This window comes from Rhea pennata, chromosome 15, assembly GCF_028389875.1.
Source record: "Rhea pennata isolate bPtePen1 chromosome 15, bPtePen1.pri, whole genome shotgun sequence".
In the NCBI taxonomy this organism is placed as follows: Eukaryota; Metazoa; Chordata; class Aves; order Rheiformes; family Rheidae; genus Rhea; species Rhea pennata.
Genome location: NC_084677.1, coordinates 7,848,943 through 7,865,410, shown reverse-complemented (window position 1 = coordinate 7,865,410; position 16,468 = coordinate 7,848,943). Strand labels below are relative to the sequence as shown.

The 16,468-nt window shown below is 38.1% G+C and overlaps 1 protein-coding gene across 1 annotated transcript in view; it reads left to right on the top strand.

The window, feature by feature from the left end:
- The window catches only part of LOC134147453 (uncharacterized), a 95,476-nt gene extending 82,240 nt beyond the window's left edge, over positions 1 to 13,236 (top strand). Inside the window, exons 58-70 of the mRNA XM_062588600.1 lie at positions 474 to 639; positions 1,630 to 1,814; positions 2,405 to 2,497; positions 2,975 to 3,179; positions 4,148 to 4,335; positions 5,289 to 5,386; positions 5,820 to 6,004; positions 7,046 to 7,248; positions 7,766 to 7,955; positions 8,614 to 8,723; positions 11,349 to 11,468; positions 11,939 to 12,078; positions 12,848 to 13,236. Coding sequence (XP_062444584.1) covers positions 474 to 639; positions 1,630 to 1,814; positions 2,405 to 2,497; positions 2,975 to 3,179; positions 4,148 to 4,335; positions 5,289 to 5,386; positions 5,820 to 6,004; positions 7,046 to 7,248; positions 7,766 to 7,955; positions 8,614 to 8,723; positions 11,349 to 11,468; positions 11,939 to 12,078; positions 12,848 to 12,863 — 1,899 coding nt within the window. The 3' untranslated portion in view covers positions 12,864 to 13,236. The remainder of the gene's footprint in view (positions 1 to 473; positions 640 to 1,629; positions 1,815 to 2,404; positions 2,498 to 2,974; positions 3,180 to 4,147; positions 4,336 to 5,288; positions 5,387 to 5,819; positions 6,005 to 7,045; positions 7,249 to 7,765; positions 7,956 to 8,613; positions 8,724 to 11,348; positions 11,469 to 11,938; positions 12,079 to 12,847) is intronic.
- Positions 13,237 to 16,468: the final 3,232 nt, after the last annotated feature.

Sequence of the window (16,468 nt, the reverse complement as noted above, 5' to 3'; positions counted from 1 at the left end):
ACAGTTATTCCCAAGCATTACAGGATAAGACAAGTACTGGATTTTTCCCCCTCTCTCCTTAAAAGGAAGGGAGATGAAAGAAGTATGAGTTGCTTTACTTGGGCTTTGTGTATTTCTTGTTTTGGAATGAATGGCATGAATTAATAGCTTCCTAGGGAACTGACTGTTAGATTGTATTTCTTTCATTGCTACTATTAAAAGACTGTCCACAAGCCTGGCTGTTTCTGTGATTCCCTTGTGCTACCTAGTCACTCAGCTCTTGAGCCAGTCATCCTACTGCTCATGCCTCTCTCAGTAGTATGCCTCTCTCAACACTGCGACTCCTGTATAGAGCACAAGTGCTGGAAAACATCTCCTTCACCCACTTATCCTTCTGTAGGAAGCACTGATATTTCTGGCATCATCTCTGAATATGACTGCTTTAATTCTGTGTGATGGCTTTGAATAAATGCGTTTTTCCTTTATGGCTGCAGTTAAAAGCTTTTGAAGATATTTGGCTGGGCCTGACAGGAACTACTTCTTCCTCAGCTGTTCAGAGCCAAATCCTGGTGGAGGGGATTATTGATCAGAAAGAGAAAGTAAAAGTAGCTGCTTCTAAAGGAAAGGAATGTCTTCAGTACTACATGGGGTATTTGAAAGGTAGGTACCTCCTTTAGAGCTGTCATTGATATGAAGAGGCAGGAGGAAAGGCTCTGTGAGAAAAGACACTGTAGTGCCAAGGTATCTCAGTGTCATGGTGATTCAAGGCTTTTTGGATGATGCTACCAGTGAATCTGAAGTTTAAAAATTGTTACAAAGGTCAGTTTGGTAGAGAGTTTTGTATGATTACTGGTCAGATAAGGATTGTAACAGATGGTGATCAGAGACAGGATTCATATCACTTAAATTTAGCCATCTTAAAGTTGGGGAAGTGAGACCCGCTCTTACAAGTGCTCCTGCCTATTGACTACCTGAGATTTACATGCAAACCACACAGATTTGGTGGTATGACAGTTGTCTCAAACTCATTCTGGCAGTGATCTCAGTACTAGGTTCAATTATGGATTGTCATTTCATTTCTGCCTGTGGACTTTCTCTCAGGCTCATGTCCTTACTTGCAGTCTTGTGATCTGTATGAGATTAAGACTATTAGTTTGTAAATTGCTGAAGGCTGTAGGAATGATCTCACTCAACTCTACACCTAGATTCTGTGGACGCTTCTCCAGCCATTTCAGCTTACACTCATTAGTGTTCACACAACTATGATAGGTGTGTGATGAATGAGTGAGTGACTAAAATGCTTGCTTTCATTTATGGTATTGAAACTTTAGCAACTAAGAGCAGCGAAACACTGAAGTAGAAGAAAAGCCTGCCAATTGTGCAGCTTAGACAATCATTTTGCCTTCTATTAATTCACTGTTTTCTGTGCAGTAGTAAACCTGTATTTCTAAAGCATTTGCAAGCCACATGGAAAAGAACAAATAACAAAGCTAATCTATTTTTTCTGATTTATCTCCTCTTGATTTTCTCTACAGACACATAACTCTTACAGACGCTAACTGAACACCTAAGTAATTTTTAAAAAGGACTTTCAAACAATGTCTGTTATTGTTATTCCTGTAAATTAAGATTTCTTTTTCACTCTCCAAGGGGATTTGGAGGAAGGAATGGAAGTCAGTGCTTGTACCGATGGGCAACAGATGGCTACTGTTAATACCTATCTCAACATTAATGGTGAAAGGCAAGAAAAAATGGGACAACTGACCCTAACAGCTGTCAATGGAAGCTTGAGTTTCTTGGCTTATGGCTGTGGGGATCCAATTCTTAAAGCTGAGGTGAGACCCTTCAGTGGCAGCTAATTGCAGTGTGACTTCTCCAGAATATTATTTAATTTTTACAAGTTTCACGGAGCACCTTCCAGATGGATTTCATTTTTGAGTTTTGGTGAGTAACCAGGGAAATAGGAGGATTTTTGCAATTCTTAATCTTTTGCTTGAAAAGCAAGCAAGTATGAAAAGATACTATAGTGATAATTAAAAAGTTCAGCCACACCTAGACAGCTAAGAAAATATGGGACCCTCTCCTAAAGTTTCTGTTCTCTAAAGAGATTAAGTAGAGTGAGAGGGGTAGTAATTTGCCATGTTGGTTACAAAGCTAGGATTAGAAGTCAGGAATGTGCTTGTACTTCTTCTAATAGGGTTCCACACATTCACTCCCTGGTGGAGGGTTTTCACAGTCTTTCATCCTTAGACTCTTCTGTTCCCATTTCTAACCAATGAATGATGCAAAGGTCATTTCCCCCAAGAAATGGGAGGTCACCAGGGATCTTTGCTGGCATTTGAGCTAGTGTAAACTAGCAGTGTTTTGGACCCAGCACAAGCAATTCTAAATCATAAAATCCAGATTTTTGTTCATCTTCTTATAGTACAAACTTAATGAAATTGGGAGCCTTTTAAAAGCCAGACTGCTGGAAAAGATGAAGAAGTTTGATGGATATGTTTGGAGACTCAGAAGATCAGTAAGTAATTAGCAGTCTGCTGTCAACATTTTAGAAAAGTAGTGTGGCATCACACAGCATCTGTGCAAGCACCATGAGATGCTCATCCAGTGTTAATTACGAATCATTTATGTTATATGAAGTTGTCTAATTTACTCAGACATTTAAATGGTTAATCCTTTGTTCACCTGCAGTTCATGTATAGGCAAAAGGCACATTAAAAATGCTGTACCTCTGACCAAATCCTGAGGTGAACTCTGCTTTTAAAGACCTGATGTTACCAAACCTACCTTTATTTATAGTAAAGCTGATAGTTCTCAGTATCAATTTAAATATCAGTCAAAAAAGAACAAGGAATAATGGGAATGTTTTGAGCTCTAGAGTAAAAACATGGCATCTTTGAAGAACTAATCAAAGTCAAAGGAAAAACATATCGTAAAGATCTGTTTGTGATCACTACATATTTTGATATTTCTTCTTGTTTGGACACCACTGTAGATGCAGCAAGTTGATTTCCTGTTTGAAGCAGCTAGCTGGCCTTTGATAGCCTTGCAAGAAGCAGCAGGATTCCTCCACAGTGTGGGTAGAGCTGTTGCACAGGTGTGGAAGCAGAGTGGAATCAGGCAGATATTGAGAAGCAAGCTCCCACTTTACCTGGATAAAATTCAAGACATTGTCCAGCAAATGCAGAACGAATTGCAAAGTAAGCAAAATCCATCAGGAGTTCGCAGGAGAAAGCAAACTGAGTATAAAAGATGCTGAACAACATAAATGTTTCTATTTTGATCTAGCAAAAAGTGTTGATCTAAACTCTTAGCTCTTACTATTTACAGAGAGGGAACTTTCATGCAGTGAGCCTCTAAGTAACTTCAGTGTGACTACCCTTCTAATGAAATAATTGAGGAATTGTCTTTGCCTTAGGAGTCTGGGCTCCATCAGATGAGAACAAAGCACTGATTCCTATGCTGAAACATTCCTGCTAACAGTTCCCAGGCAAGCGTTTCTTTCCAAAGGGCTGTTCAGAGCCATTCTTGAGTTTTGAATGTTTCTGTTAGCCAGATTTCACACACACTGTTACAGTGTGGCCAGTAATTCACCACTCAGATGGATTATAGTCCATATGAAAACCATTTAGAAATATGGTTGACTATAATTAGCAGTTACCTTCCATTCTCACAGCAAGAGTAAAACCTGATTTTGCATCACAGATTACAAATAGATTCTTGCCAAAAATGAGAGTTAGTTGTTTGACTGTGTTTGAGATTAGTTGTGACTAAACTGTCCCATTATTCCTTGGTCAGGTGCAGGCTGGGCTGTGCAGCTCCAATGGTAGCATATTACAAAGCATTCTTTACATTTATTTCAGAAAGCAGCACTGTACATGTAGTTAGTAGATGGCATTGAGTGGATCAGAACTGTGGCTAAATGCCTCTGTTTCATTTTTTTCCATAACACTGTGTCCAAAGGCACAGCTGTGAAATGTGCCTAGCTTCCGTGAAGATAAAGCTTCTGTCCTTCACTCATGCTGGAAACTGGGAGGAAGAGGAGGAGGGGAAAAAAAAAAAAAAAGTAACATTATCTTTGTAACATTATCTAAAGTGGTGTTTTTTTTTTTTTTTTTTTTTTTTTTTTTTTTTTTTTTTTTTTTAACTCTAATGTGTTTTGCCTCAGAGCCATTAGCAACTTTGAAGGGTGCCTACTATGACATAACCTTGAAGCCATTGGATGAGGTTTGGCATGAGAAAACAGAAGAGTACATGAAGAAAGTCCAGGCATTTGTGCCAAGGGTTGTGAAAGATGTTTGGCTAATGGAACCAATCCAGGTGGCAATACAGGTTGTGAAAGCAGGCCTGGATATGGTTGGTATACATCTGTACATCATGGCTTCGTTTTTTGTGGTTTAAAGAAAAAGGCCTACAAATTCAAGTCTCAGCTGTGAACTCTGGATAGCTAGATAGATAGATCTATAGATAGACCTAGCTAGAGAAATGGATAGAAACCTTTATTAAGATTTCACACCAAATGTGTTGTTTTACCCTGCGTACTTTGACGGGAATTAATGCTACTAGCTTCCTTTCCTTTTTTTCCAAGACCATTCATGAGGGCTTCTAATTCAGGCTTTGTCTATTCTGTGCTGCTGTGCACAGCCAAATACTCCCATGTGCTCTCAGGTAAAACATAGATCAGTAAAAAAATACTTGCAATAATTTTTAAATGAAAATGAATTTTTCCACATAAAAGATAATGTGCACAGCAAATATATTACTCTTGAAAAATTTGACCTGTTTTGACAGCAGTACTTTTCCAACTAGAGGAGCTGCTTTGCTAGTTCTAATTGAAATCACAACAGCAGCGACCAGTCATTCACATAGTTTCTGCTTTTCTTCCACCGACAGGAGGGATGGTGATGACAATTAATAGCGTACAAATAGGATTGGGCTCCTCTAGTTGAAATGAGGAGCTTAAAAGATTTATCATGACACTAATTTATATTGACACAGATCTCAATCCTTTGCATGCTAGTGGAGTACATCATTAGTTCAGTGAAGCACTGGTACACTTTAGTGTTATTTTAGGAAGGATGTATTTGTGTGCACTACATGATGCACAGAACCACTGTGTGACTAATGTCTCTATCTGGATGGTAACCTCTAAATGACAAGATGGTACCTGTCAGGCAGTTGTCAAAGGCAAGGGAGACTAAAGTGGTGTTTTGCTGAATGTTGCATTAAAACGCCCTGTCAAGTATGAACTCTGTTATAAGGTCATTTAAGAGTCAGTTTTGTAATCTGCTTTTCTTGTTGTTTGATAGACCACACATCAGATGCTCAGGTGGGCAGAAGCCACACTTTCTAGAGCTGTGCGCAAGATACGGAAGTCCCTACTCAACCTTTACCATTTTTCAGCCAGGTAATTAGGTAATTTTTATTTTTTGGAGGAACTCTGTTGCTGTGTAGTGGTCTAAATGGATATGCTCATATTTTTATTCTGTTCCAGACAGCAACCATTCGTTGCTTTTGGCACACAGCATTCACACTGTAATGTTCATTTTGGTAAGCTATCAGGATAGCCTGCATTTCAGAAGTAGATATTCAGCAGCAGAGTAACACTAACTGTAATTAACATGGCCGTACATGACATGGTTTTTTGTTTTTTTTTTTTGTTTTTTTTTTTGTTTTTTTTTTTTTTTGAGCTCTTAGCCATGGTACAACTTTATTTTGCAGCTCTAACAAAACTGCAGTTCTGGTGAATATTTCACTTCCACATTTCTAATAATATAGCAACTGTATTGTGAATCAGTTCAGCAGGTAAGAGCATGTGCTGTTTTGTTTGTATTCCATAGGAACTGTTCAGTGACAGTAAAACTGCCAGTACTTCCTAAAGCAGACCACTCTCTGGACCTGGCAAATATTACTAACTATCTCATTGAAGAAAAGCTAATGAGACCTCTCAAAGACCTCTATAACATCAACATAGTTGCAGAGTATTATAGATTCAAACGGAGGATGATGGAGAGTCCCTTTGAACGTAAGCCCTTTCAGAGTGTTGTTTTGTAGCGGAGTCTATTTCTACTTAGTTCTAAATTCCACAAGCTGATCTGAAATAGTAGTTTCATAAAGATGGTTGCTAATTAGTCATTTGTCTATAAGCTTCATCTCTAGTATTTCCTATAAATGGTAATCATATGTAGAATAGTCCTACTTTGGTTAAAGCTGACTGTTAGAAACACTCTAGTTAATATTAATTCAACTTTTCGAACACTTTATACTTCCCTATGTTGAGGCTGGAAACCAGCAGGTGGAATTTATCTGTCTTGTTTATATCCTCTTGTAGTTTGGTGTCATTGTTCAATGCCAGTCATACCTTTTGGCTCACCAAATATCTGAGTTTTGCCATGAAGGCTGTCGCACTTTGAAATTGCTGAAATTACTGCTGTGGACCAGGGAGAGAAAGCTTAGCCCTTCAGAATCAGTATTACCTGAAGAGCACTGCTAATGCTAAGTGTGCTCAGTCCCAACTGTCACTTTGTAGATAATGGACCTTCCAGAAAGAGACATTCTTGATGGCTTCTTTCCAGTAAGGAGACACAGTGGAGGGCACTGAGAGCAGTTCCTAGTGACCAAATAGTCAAAGTATATCTGCAGTGCTTTTGCAGTGTAACTATGTGAGATTATCTAGTTTGAGAGGATATTTTTTTGGAGACGCTTAATACTCATACTCTTTTCTGAATAGCAATGTATAATGTATATTTAGGGGCAGTGGGAAAGAGTATCAAGTAACATGACTGTAAATCAAGAGGAGCTTTGAATCCTGATTTATATTTCCCAAAGTTTTAGGATACTCAGGCTGATCTACAATGGAAAATAAATTATTGGATTATTCCCTTTCTGGAGGAGTTTCTGTTGCAGAGCAACTCATAACTAACTAAAAATGTGCTGATAGCTTGGAAAATTATTTTAGGAATAAGCCAATCAGTAGCTGTTCATATTACAGCAAGCGAGTAGTAGCCTAACACTTCCTGCTCTGTGGTCAGTTCACTGATGTTTCCCTTGAAATATCTTTATCTAGATCATGCTATGTTAATAGGGAACAAGCATCTTGTGACTTTTGATGGAAAAATTTATGATTTGGAATCAAAGTGCAGTGTGCTCCTTGCCAAGGATTTTGTTCACAATACTTTCACTGTAATACTAAACCAGGAAATTAATAACTCAAGATCACTGTATGTGGAGATGAACCAGACTGTGATCAATATCTACCCAAGACTGAAGGTAAGAGGGAACAGTCAAACATTCTTCCTTTCCAGACCAGAAATTATCTTTGACCCCCCCCCAAAAAAAGCATTCTTCAAAGTATTAAAAACTCCAAACATAGATCAGAACAGCTCACTTACTATAATAAGTGAATCCTAGTAACATATCATAAAATAACTTCCCCCCCCCAAAAAAAAAATGTAACTCAGGGGCTGCTGCTTTTCTCTCTACTTCCTCAAAATAAGAGAAGCTCAATGAACCTTTCAGCTTTCCTGTTACATGGTCCAAGAGAATGGCAGTAGCAAAAATACAGTGGATAAACTGGACCCATAACCACAGCAGATCTGGGAGGCTTTGTGCTTCCCTGCTCTTTCAGGGTATCCTATAACCCAGTTCTCATTCCCTAACTCTGGGATGGGCAAAATTGACACGAGCCAACCTGCAAACCTACACTGAGCTAGTTCATAACCAGAAATAGTAACTTTCACTGTGGCATACTTGGAATATTTGAAATTGCATTTTCATTTTAATACAGATATCCAAGATACATAACTTCTCCTTTATGGAACAGAACTGCCAAGGAATGGATCGATCTCTTGAAAAGAATACCACTGATTCAAGGAGTGAAACCAACAAAATAGAAATGTCTGATCAGAACGGAGTTTCCATCTCTTGCGACTTTCAGTATGATCTCTGTACTGTCACTCTGGCTGGATGGCACCATGGTGAGTATCAGTCATGCAGCTTTGCCAGCTGGCAGTTGTTTTTTCTGTACCTCTGAATTCTACCACCTTTAGTTCTATCATGTGGGTTGTCCCTCACTTCTTTTTCCCACTTTTGTTTATACATACCTGGGAAATGGCACCATGTGTTCTCAGTTATTGTCAAACAGCACAATTATACAGCAGTCCCGTAAGAGCAGCAAGTGTTTATCTAGATTACTGTAGTTTCAATGCACTAAAGCAGCTGGAACTAGAGCATAGATGTAATACAGTCAGTTCAATCCTGTCTGAGAATCACTGCTGTGTAGTAGATTTAGCTTGTCAAACCTAAAAAGACATGAAAGACTGAGGCCTAAAAGCTTCAGCTTTTTCTGGTATGCTTGAAACAGCTCTAAGTGCCCCAAACTGTTCTAAAACTCATACCACTGAATCTAGCAGAGAATATATACTCATTTATCTCATCCGAAGACACAAATGAACAACCAACTGCCCCTGCAGTTTTAGAAAGATCCATAATGTATGCCTGGGCATAGTTTCCTTGTTCTGGATTTACAGTTCAGCTCTGCTGCGAGGAATAATCAGAGTCCAGAAATAGCATCTAAAATTTCCCTGTGTCTACTTGTGACCACTCCTACCTTACCTCATTTTAATTCCATTCCAGGTATTTCAGCTGGGCTTTTTGGTACCAATGATAATGAAGCAAGGAATGAATGGATACTTCCTAATCATTCCTTCACTGACAACGTACAAGAATTCACACAGAGCTGGCAGGTAACAATCTGAGGGGCTTCTTTCCATGCAGGTTACCTATGGTGCTGGAGCACAAAGGACAACATGAGACCTACTATTTTGGCTTACCTAGATGAATTAAAGCTAGATATTGCATACTCTATATACTTTGTTTTCCTGCCTTAACTAGGGAGAAAGTTGTACATTTTTTCAAAAAGCAAAACGAGAATAATTCCCTGAGGGTGTTAGTAAGGATTTTTGGCCTAAGTGGTAAGCTTAGAAACAGCACAAGGGTTGTTTCTACTATTAGGAGAAACTGATGGTGGAATCAAGCATCTGTGACAGATTCCTACTAAAAACAGTCCTCTTTCTGGAATGTGGAAGCATGTGGTTATGTCCCTCTAAGTCCTGGACAAGTCCTCATGTCTGTCCACCAGGCCATACTTTATTGCATGACTGCTCTCAAAGCGATCCTCAGAGCTGTTTGTTGTAGCTGGATCTGCTGAGCCTCTTAATCAACTTTTTTGTCTTTCTGCTTTTCATCCACACATTCTGTTCTCCATCCACAAACCACTGAGTGCCAAGATTTTTTGGAGAGTTAGCAGTAACTGATTCAGTTATGAGGTAGCATAAAAGGACTTCTTACAGCTATCTTAAATTAGCAGTAATGTTATAAGCTTCTTTGCTTCAGAGACACTAAAACTTAATTAATGGAATTTATCAATCACAGGAAGATAATCTAAACACAAAAATGTGCACATGTACACAGCAGTTGGTGAATACAGTTGAACAAACTCAGAATGTAACCTTACTGTGCTTTCAAGCTGTGTTGATGATAAGTATTTATTCCTCTAAATCCCTTGAAACATAATTTGAAACTTTACTACAAAGAAAAAAATCAGTACTTTACCTAAGAACGATGATAGCTTCAAGTTTCTTGTACTCTTCCTTGTTGTTGGAGAGTTGCATCTAGTGATTTTCCAGATTATGTTTTTGTGAGCGATGGGATGGGATCGTGATGTGACTGACTGCTAGTATAGCTTTCTTAATTGCTACAGATATTAACTTCTAATACATTACTACCTTCTTTCATTCTATCTAGTGGTAAAATGCAATCACCTGAACCAAAGAACCAAAGGAGAAGTTGTACTAGAAATAAAAATCAATTAAAAGTAATACCTAAGAAACTCACCATCGTAAACAAGCGGGGGAGGCACAGATGACCTTCTTTAAGTGGCTGATGTCCTAACGGCTGTGCTTCCACTATCGAGCAGTACATTTCATTGTGTGCCACACAGCATCTTCGCAGTGCTGCGCACCGCCAAGAAGAATTTATAGATGACACTAGCTGAACTCTGTGCTGCTTGCAGTCATATCTTGTTCAGAAAAAAAGTATTAAGAAGATTGACTTGCTGATAATGTACTGTTGTCATACATCATTAAAGCAATGGCCAGAAATACAAATGTACCAAGTCAGGAACTATTACCAAGTCTTAGAAACTTTTCTAAAGAGGTAGGAAGGGATGATAATCCAGAAATAGTTTACTAGTTTAAATAGCCAGTATATTCACCTGTGCTGATAAACTGGATGCTTGCAAGTGTCTTTCCTGAACAGAATTTTTACCACAAAATGTATGTACTACAGAAAGTAAGAAAGCAATCAAGTTAAATCTGGCCAAGTATCTAAGCTTGAAGTAAAAGCAGTCAATCCTTCTGCCTTGTAGGAGTAATCTTGCATTGAATTACAAACTCAGACTGGAAAGTCACTACTGGGAGTTTATTACTATTTAGCCTACATCATAAATTGACCTTGCAAATAGAATCAGTGAAGTTCTAGTGTTACAAAACCAGTTGCTGTACAAAATGAAGTTAATAAGGAACTTTGCAAATGTCTGATCCCTTCAGGAAGAGGGTTATGTGGGAAGTTAAACTGGCAATTAAAATTTTTTCCTTAATTACATTTCAGTAACTTGAGTTTACATTTTTCTAATAGGTCTTCTAAATTCAGTGCTTTGGCATCTAAAGACATGACTGATCTAAAAAAAAAAAAAAAAAAACTGATCTGATACAACATCTTAAAAGCAGTGTTCAGTCAAAATAAATCATAACAAACTTTAGCAAATGCTGCTTATTGCTGATTCTATTAATATTTCTTATTATTAGCTCTTAACTGGAAAGGTAAAGGACCTGACCTAAACCATGTACAACAAAATTCATTCACATTTCATTTACCAGAAATGCTTGTAGTTGTACGGACGTTTTTATTCTTAAAGCCTTCTTGTTATATATTGCATATTAATGTCCTAATAAGGATATACAGAATTTTTCTCCAACAGAAAGTTCTAGTAAAAGCACAACTTTAATTTATCATTTATAAACTCAAAGATTGCAAGCCAACTACTTACTGTGTCAGCAGCCACCCACCAAAATCCTTTAATGAATAACAAAATCAATAGAAAAAGGAAACAATGTCTGTAATATGTAATATTTATAAGCAAGACAGATACTTTGTTTCATTTATGAAGACTGCAAGGCACTTCTCAATCTTAATGAATAAATGTTACACAGAGCAGTGCAGTGAGCTGCCGGTATCTTCTTCCAAACTGTCTCACTCTTGAGCGTGCACTGTGATGTTAAAAAAAAAGTTGCTTGATTCTGTTTTCTCAGGTGAACAAGTGCAGTCTCATACAGAAGAAAGTGCAGCCATGTACCAGGACAGCTAAGCAAAGTGTCTGTGAAGTGCTTTTTGAAAAAGCTCACTCTCTTCTTAGGAACTGCTTCAAAGTTGTAAGTATAACTGGGGTCACCAGTGAACTATCTGAATGCCCAGACACCGTATTTCAGAGCTGTATGCATTAATTATTGAGAGGATAAAGTTTAGTTGTAGATAACTTTAATCAGAATAATCTAGAACTAAAAAAAAGTGTCTATCACCATAAAGTAGGGTCCCTGAGAGCTACAAAATAGTGGCATGACTTCACAATACTCTTTAGCATATGAGTCTACAATTTGGAAAAACAAGTAAAAACCTGAAAATCAGCTAGTGAATTGAGATGCTCTGTGAATATTTTAACAAGGGAGACCTGGGGTGGGGGAGTTGGCAGGAAAAAATCAACAAACGAACTGAGACCTCCTTTTCAGTTCTTGACTGGTGAGATTTTTCTGTTCTCACGTCAAGGGAGAGTCTGGCGGGCAGAAGAGAGGCATACTTTTACTCTGTATACCAAACACCAAAACAAAACTGCTTTGTATTTAAGGTGGACCCCGAACCATTCTACAGCATGTGTCTGTATGACACCTGTGAATCAAATGAGTTGAAAGCTGCCTGCAGCTTAGCAGCAGCATTTGTTCACTTGTGCAACCGAAATTTTGTCCCTGTGGAAATTCCTCCTCAATGGTAATTTTCCATTTCTTTTTCTGAATATTTGCACTGCTCTATTACCATGTATGGTTATTACTCAGTATCATATGAGGAAATCAGATAATAAAACTCACTATAGACATAAGCAAAAATGATTCTATTCCTGGAATTCTTCCTCCTTCTCCTCCTCTGTTTTTCTTATCCTTTCTGGTATTCACTCAGAGGGACACAATAACCTCCCTGATTCATGTTCCCTAATGACTTTCTTATTTCCTCCTAATTAGCTTTGTAGAAGAGGCACTGGAAGTGTATAAAATAATTGTCCTCTTGAATTCTACTTTTCAGATACCATTTTTGTTTTCAATCTTTTTTTGTCTGAATAATTTATTTGGTTTCATATAATAATCAGCAATTCATATTATATAAACTGTATATAAAGTATATGAACAGTAACATATTTTTGTACCTTTTTTCATTTTAAATGAGATCCATGTATTTTCAAATTTATATACTTTCAAACAAGAATGAAATCAACTAATGCTTCTAGTTTACATTACCCATTTCTGAGGAAAGGGTTTTGGAACTGTAGAAGATCACAAGCTCAGTTAACCACACTAACAGCAATAATACTTGCAGCTAAAATTCTGCAGTACTTTTTTCCCCAGCTTTGTGACAGTGTCATAATAATGTCTGATACTATTTTTCCCTTTTATAGATTTCCTTTGTACTACATGTCTCTTGTTATTTTTAATCCTTTAAGAGCTTATTAAACACTTACTTAGATTTCATCTCTTCTTCATTTCAGTTTGAGTTTATTCTGAATAGCAGATACCAGCCCTGAAGATGAAAGCCCTTCCAGCATCCAAAATAAACTAACCATTTGGGTAGACCAGCTAGAAGCAACAGTAGAGAAACCAGTTCAACTGTTAATGAATTTAAGTGTTATGACTATGAATATGAAGCATATGAAAGAAAGCTTTTCACCCAGAAAAACCGTGAGACCAGAGCAGTGATTTCAGTACAATGACAAGAAACTGTAATCAGTCAAAAGAAACCAAACAGGAGAATATCAACTACTTAAAAACAAACAAAAAAATACCCTACAACCTCTCCCATTCAGTTGCAGGATTGCTTCCTCACAAGCATTAAGCCATAACGAGTACATTTGAAAGATCAAAAAAAAAAAACCTTTTCCATCTCATATTAGTGTAAATGGCTGGTTTGTGAAAGCAGCATATTGCCTTTAAACCTGCACAAAAATGCTGTCTTGTTCTCCAGAACTGAAACTCACTTAACAGTAAATTCTGGAGAAACTGACCTTTTTCCAAAGAAGTGCCCCAATATGTAGGCAGGCCAAGATAAGAATGAGATGGCTAAAAAATGTAAATAAAGCATTTAATCGTTTTCTTATTCTATCCTAGTTGATTTTTCCCTTATCAGTATGCACACCGTTAAGAAAAACAGCCTTCTTGGTATCTCTTCACCAGTTTCACATTCTTCCTTCATGTCTTTAGGCTGTTATCTTCTCAGAAGTCAGTTTATATGTTAGGACATATACCTATCTTACTCATAAGGTAGTCTTACAGTAGTGTATCTATAAATACCTTAGGTGAAAGTGTCTCAGCTGTTACTCTCCATATTTTAAGTATACTAATCAAAAAAAATGCATAAATGAGACACACTTTTCCCCACACAGTACCAGGAATGTGCTTATTCCTCAGAGAAATTTAACATAACAAAATCCTTCATACCTTTGCATAAGAATATGCATACATTGAAATAATAGAGTTCTGAACTGTTACGTGTTGATAATTTTACTTCCTTGTTTTTACACTGTATGCATTTTTACTGATAATTTGTAACAATAAAGTTGTCCTGATCTACAGAATTAGAAGTGTCTGAGCTCTCATGAAAAACTCCTCTGCATAGAGACAGAAATACCAGCTGGCCTCAGTTATCTTGAGTATGCTGCTTTTAGGCACATAACATTGTCTATGCTGCTGCTGGTTCCAGCACTAGTATGTTCACAGTACAGTGAACATAAGCTAATAGCAGAAAATTAAACACACTCTGACACTTTCCTTGTATTACAGCTGAAGCCCCAGCATGCAAAAAAGAACACGATGCTGGCACATACACAGAGTCCAAAACATCCAGTGGGTATTAAGTTTTCCTAGCATTTGGCAGTACAGATTACTATTTGGTTTTGTACCATAAGTACAGACTAATTTACTGCATTCCAAAGGTAAGAACCAAGTCATCCATTGTCACATTATCTCATGGCTACAACCTGGACCGCACCTACATTTGCAAATAGTTACCAATCGCAAGTCTGGCTGGAGCTGCCAGACCAGAAAAGCACCAGATTTGATAAGCGCTATGCCTTTAAAGCATAAACACAGCCCCCCTCTGCTTTTCCAGAAGAGGCCCCACAAGGTTGGTTCTCCTATGCATAATATGTGCAAAATCGCCCAGTGCTAATTAGTAGCAACAGTTCCTCTTGATTACAGCTTGTCCAACCGCTTACATGGATGTTTTAATAATCACTTCACCAGCTGTGATTATATAAAGCAGTTGCAAACAGACAGCATAGATATCCAGAAGCAGCAGCATGCACTAAGAAGAAAAATTAACTCACAACGTTAGCAGAGAAACCATTCCACAGAGTAACTCCTACAGCGTGCTTCAGATGGGAGCCTTCGCTCAGCAGATGAAGCTCTAGGACAGCCTCATGTCTCTGCTGGCATACGAGATTCCCAGGTGCTTCATGCAGACAAGCAAGTTATAGCAACACTTGCAGAGCCTGGCTAGTGTCACTGATACAATCAGACAATTGTTTTTCCCTTGGGGAGAAATAAATAAATAACTAAATCCATTCATTCATTCCAAACACCTTTGGGGTGGGGGGGGAACTTTTGACAGTTAAGTAAGTTACAAGGACAAAGTGACATGTCAACAAATAGAGCAAGACACTGAGAAGCATTGCTAATGCTAATTGCAGTGCAAATATGGAAAAGAGAAGCGGAGCTTGTTTTATATGCTAACTGCAGCCAGTAACACTGAATTGAAGGCAGCTATTGGGGCGCTGGATGAGTCTGGCATTACTGTGGCACACAAGAGACTGCATTTAAAATACCACAGGTGATTAAACAGCCATTTAAACACCAATAAACACTTTAAATTACAAATATTGTGTCCAGCTATTGGTAGAGGCCTCTAAACCATCCCATTATTCAAATGAAAGTTTTGTCTAGATCTCCATTAAGAGATGCAAAAAATCAAACAGGCGCTCCATACCACATCTAGTCCCCAAACTTCACAGCAGATCCGTGTTAGTCAGTGTTGGTACAGATTACTTACTTACTTATTAATGTGGCTGAATGACCAGCAGGTGGTGACAGCACCTAGTTCAATGGAAAACGCCATCCCTCATGTCCCCAAGCAAGCACCCACCTAACCAAATCAACAATAAACGTTGCATTAACCTGGTAGCCAAAGCCCGTACAAAGCACCATTTATACAGACCAGGACTAACAGATTAATGATTTGGGGGGGGGGGGAGGGAGGGGTGTTCCAGTATCTTGTTCCTAATTTGAATAGAGCATTAGAAGCTTGGCTTTAAAAGGGATTTTGTTTTGTCTCTCCTCCCACCCTGCACTTTTGCCTTACCAGCCAAGTCCTCACATGCCAGAGGGCCTCTGCTGCTAATGGTAAGAAAGGCAATCTATTTTTCATGCCTGTTTCCTAAAATAAATAACTAACAACAAACAGGCAGTAGTTTGTCACAGAGCAAGTAATTATTGAAATGAACTTTGTTAAACCTCTAGTGAAACGAGCAAACCATCCAAAGTACAGCTTAATCAATCACGTGGAAATTCAAAAATGGAAATAATACACCCCTGCAGTAACAGCATCAAGATGATAGCTAGAGGGTAAGGGCACTTACACCACCAGACAAGTCTTTAAGGAGAGAAGATGATTATGTGAGGAAGCAAAAATACAAATACACATTCTGTAAGTAGTAAGTAAGTCCCTGAAGACTGGCTATCATTCTCAATGCCAACAATCTTACAGGCGAGCATGCCAAGAGATATATAGAGCAAAAAAAAAGCATCTCCTAAACCAAATAAAATTTCCTTGGGATTCTTCATGGATATGATCCTCTAGGAAGGATTCCCATGGGAGAATTTGACTGAGTCCTTTCTCAGTTCAAATCTTCAGTTTCAGTGCTTTGAAATAGTCATTTTTGCTGCACTACCCTGGCTTTATCTGGACCAAACTTGTAGCATGCAACTACCGATAATGTTGCATGTTTCAGGACAGCTTGACTCAAGAGCTCACTCTCTAAACGACTGAAATAGTTATGCTTCAAATAATAAAGGTAATGCAGTATACAAACTATATCTTACGAGAAAGCAGAAAAATC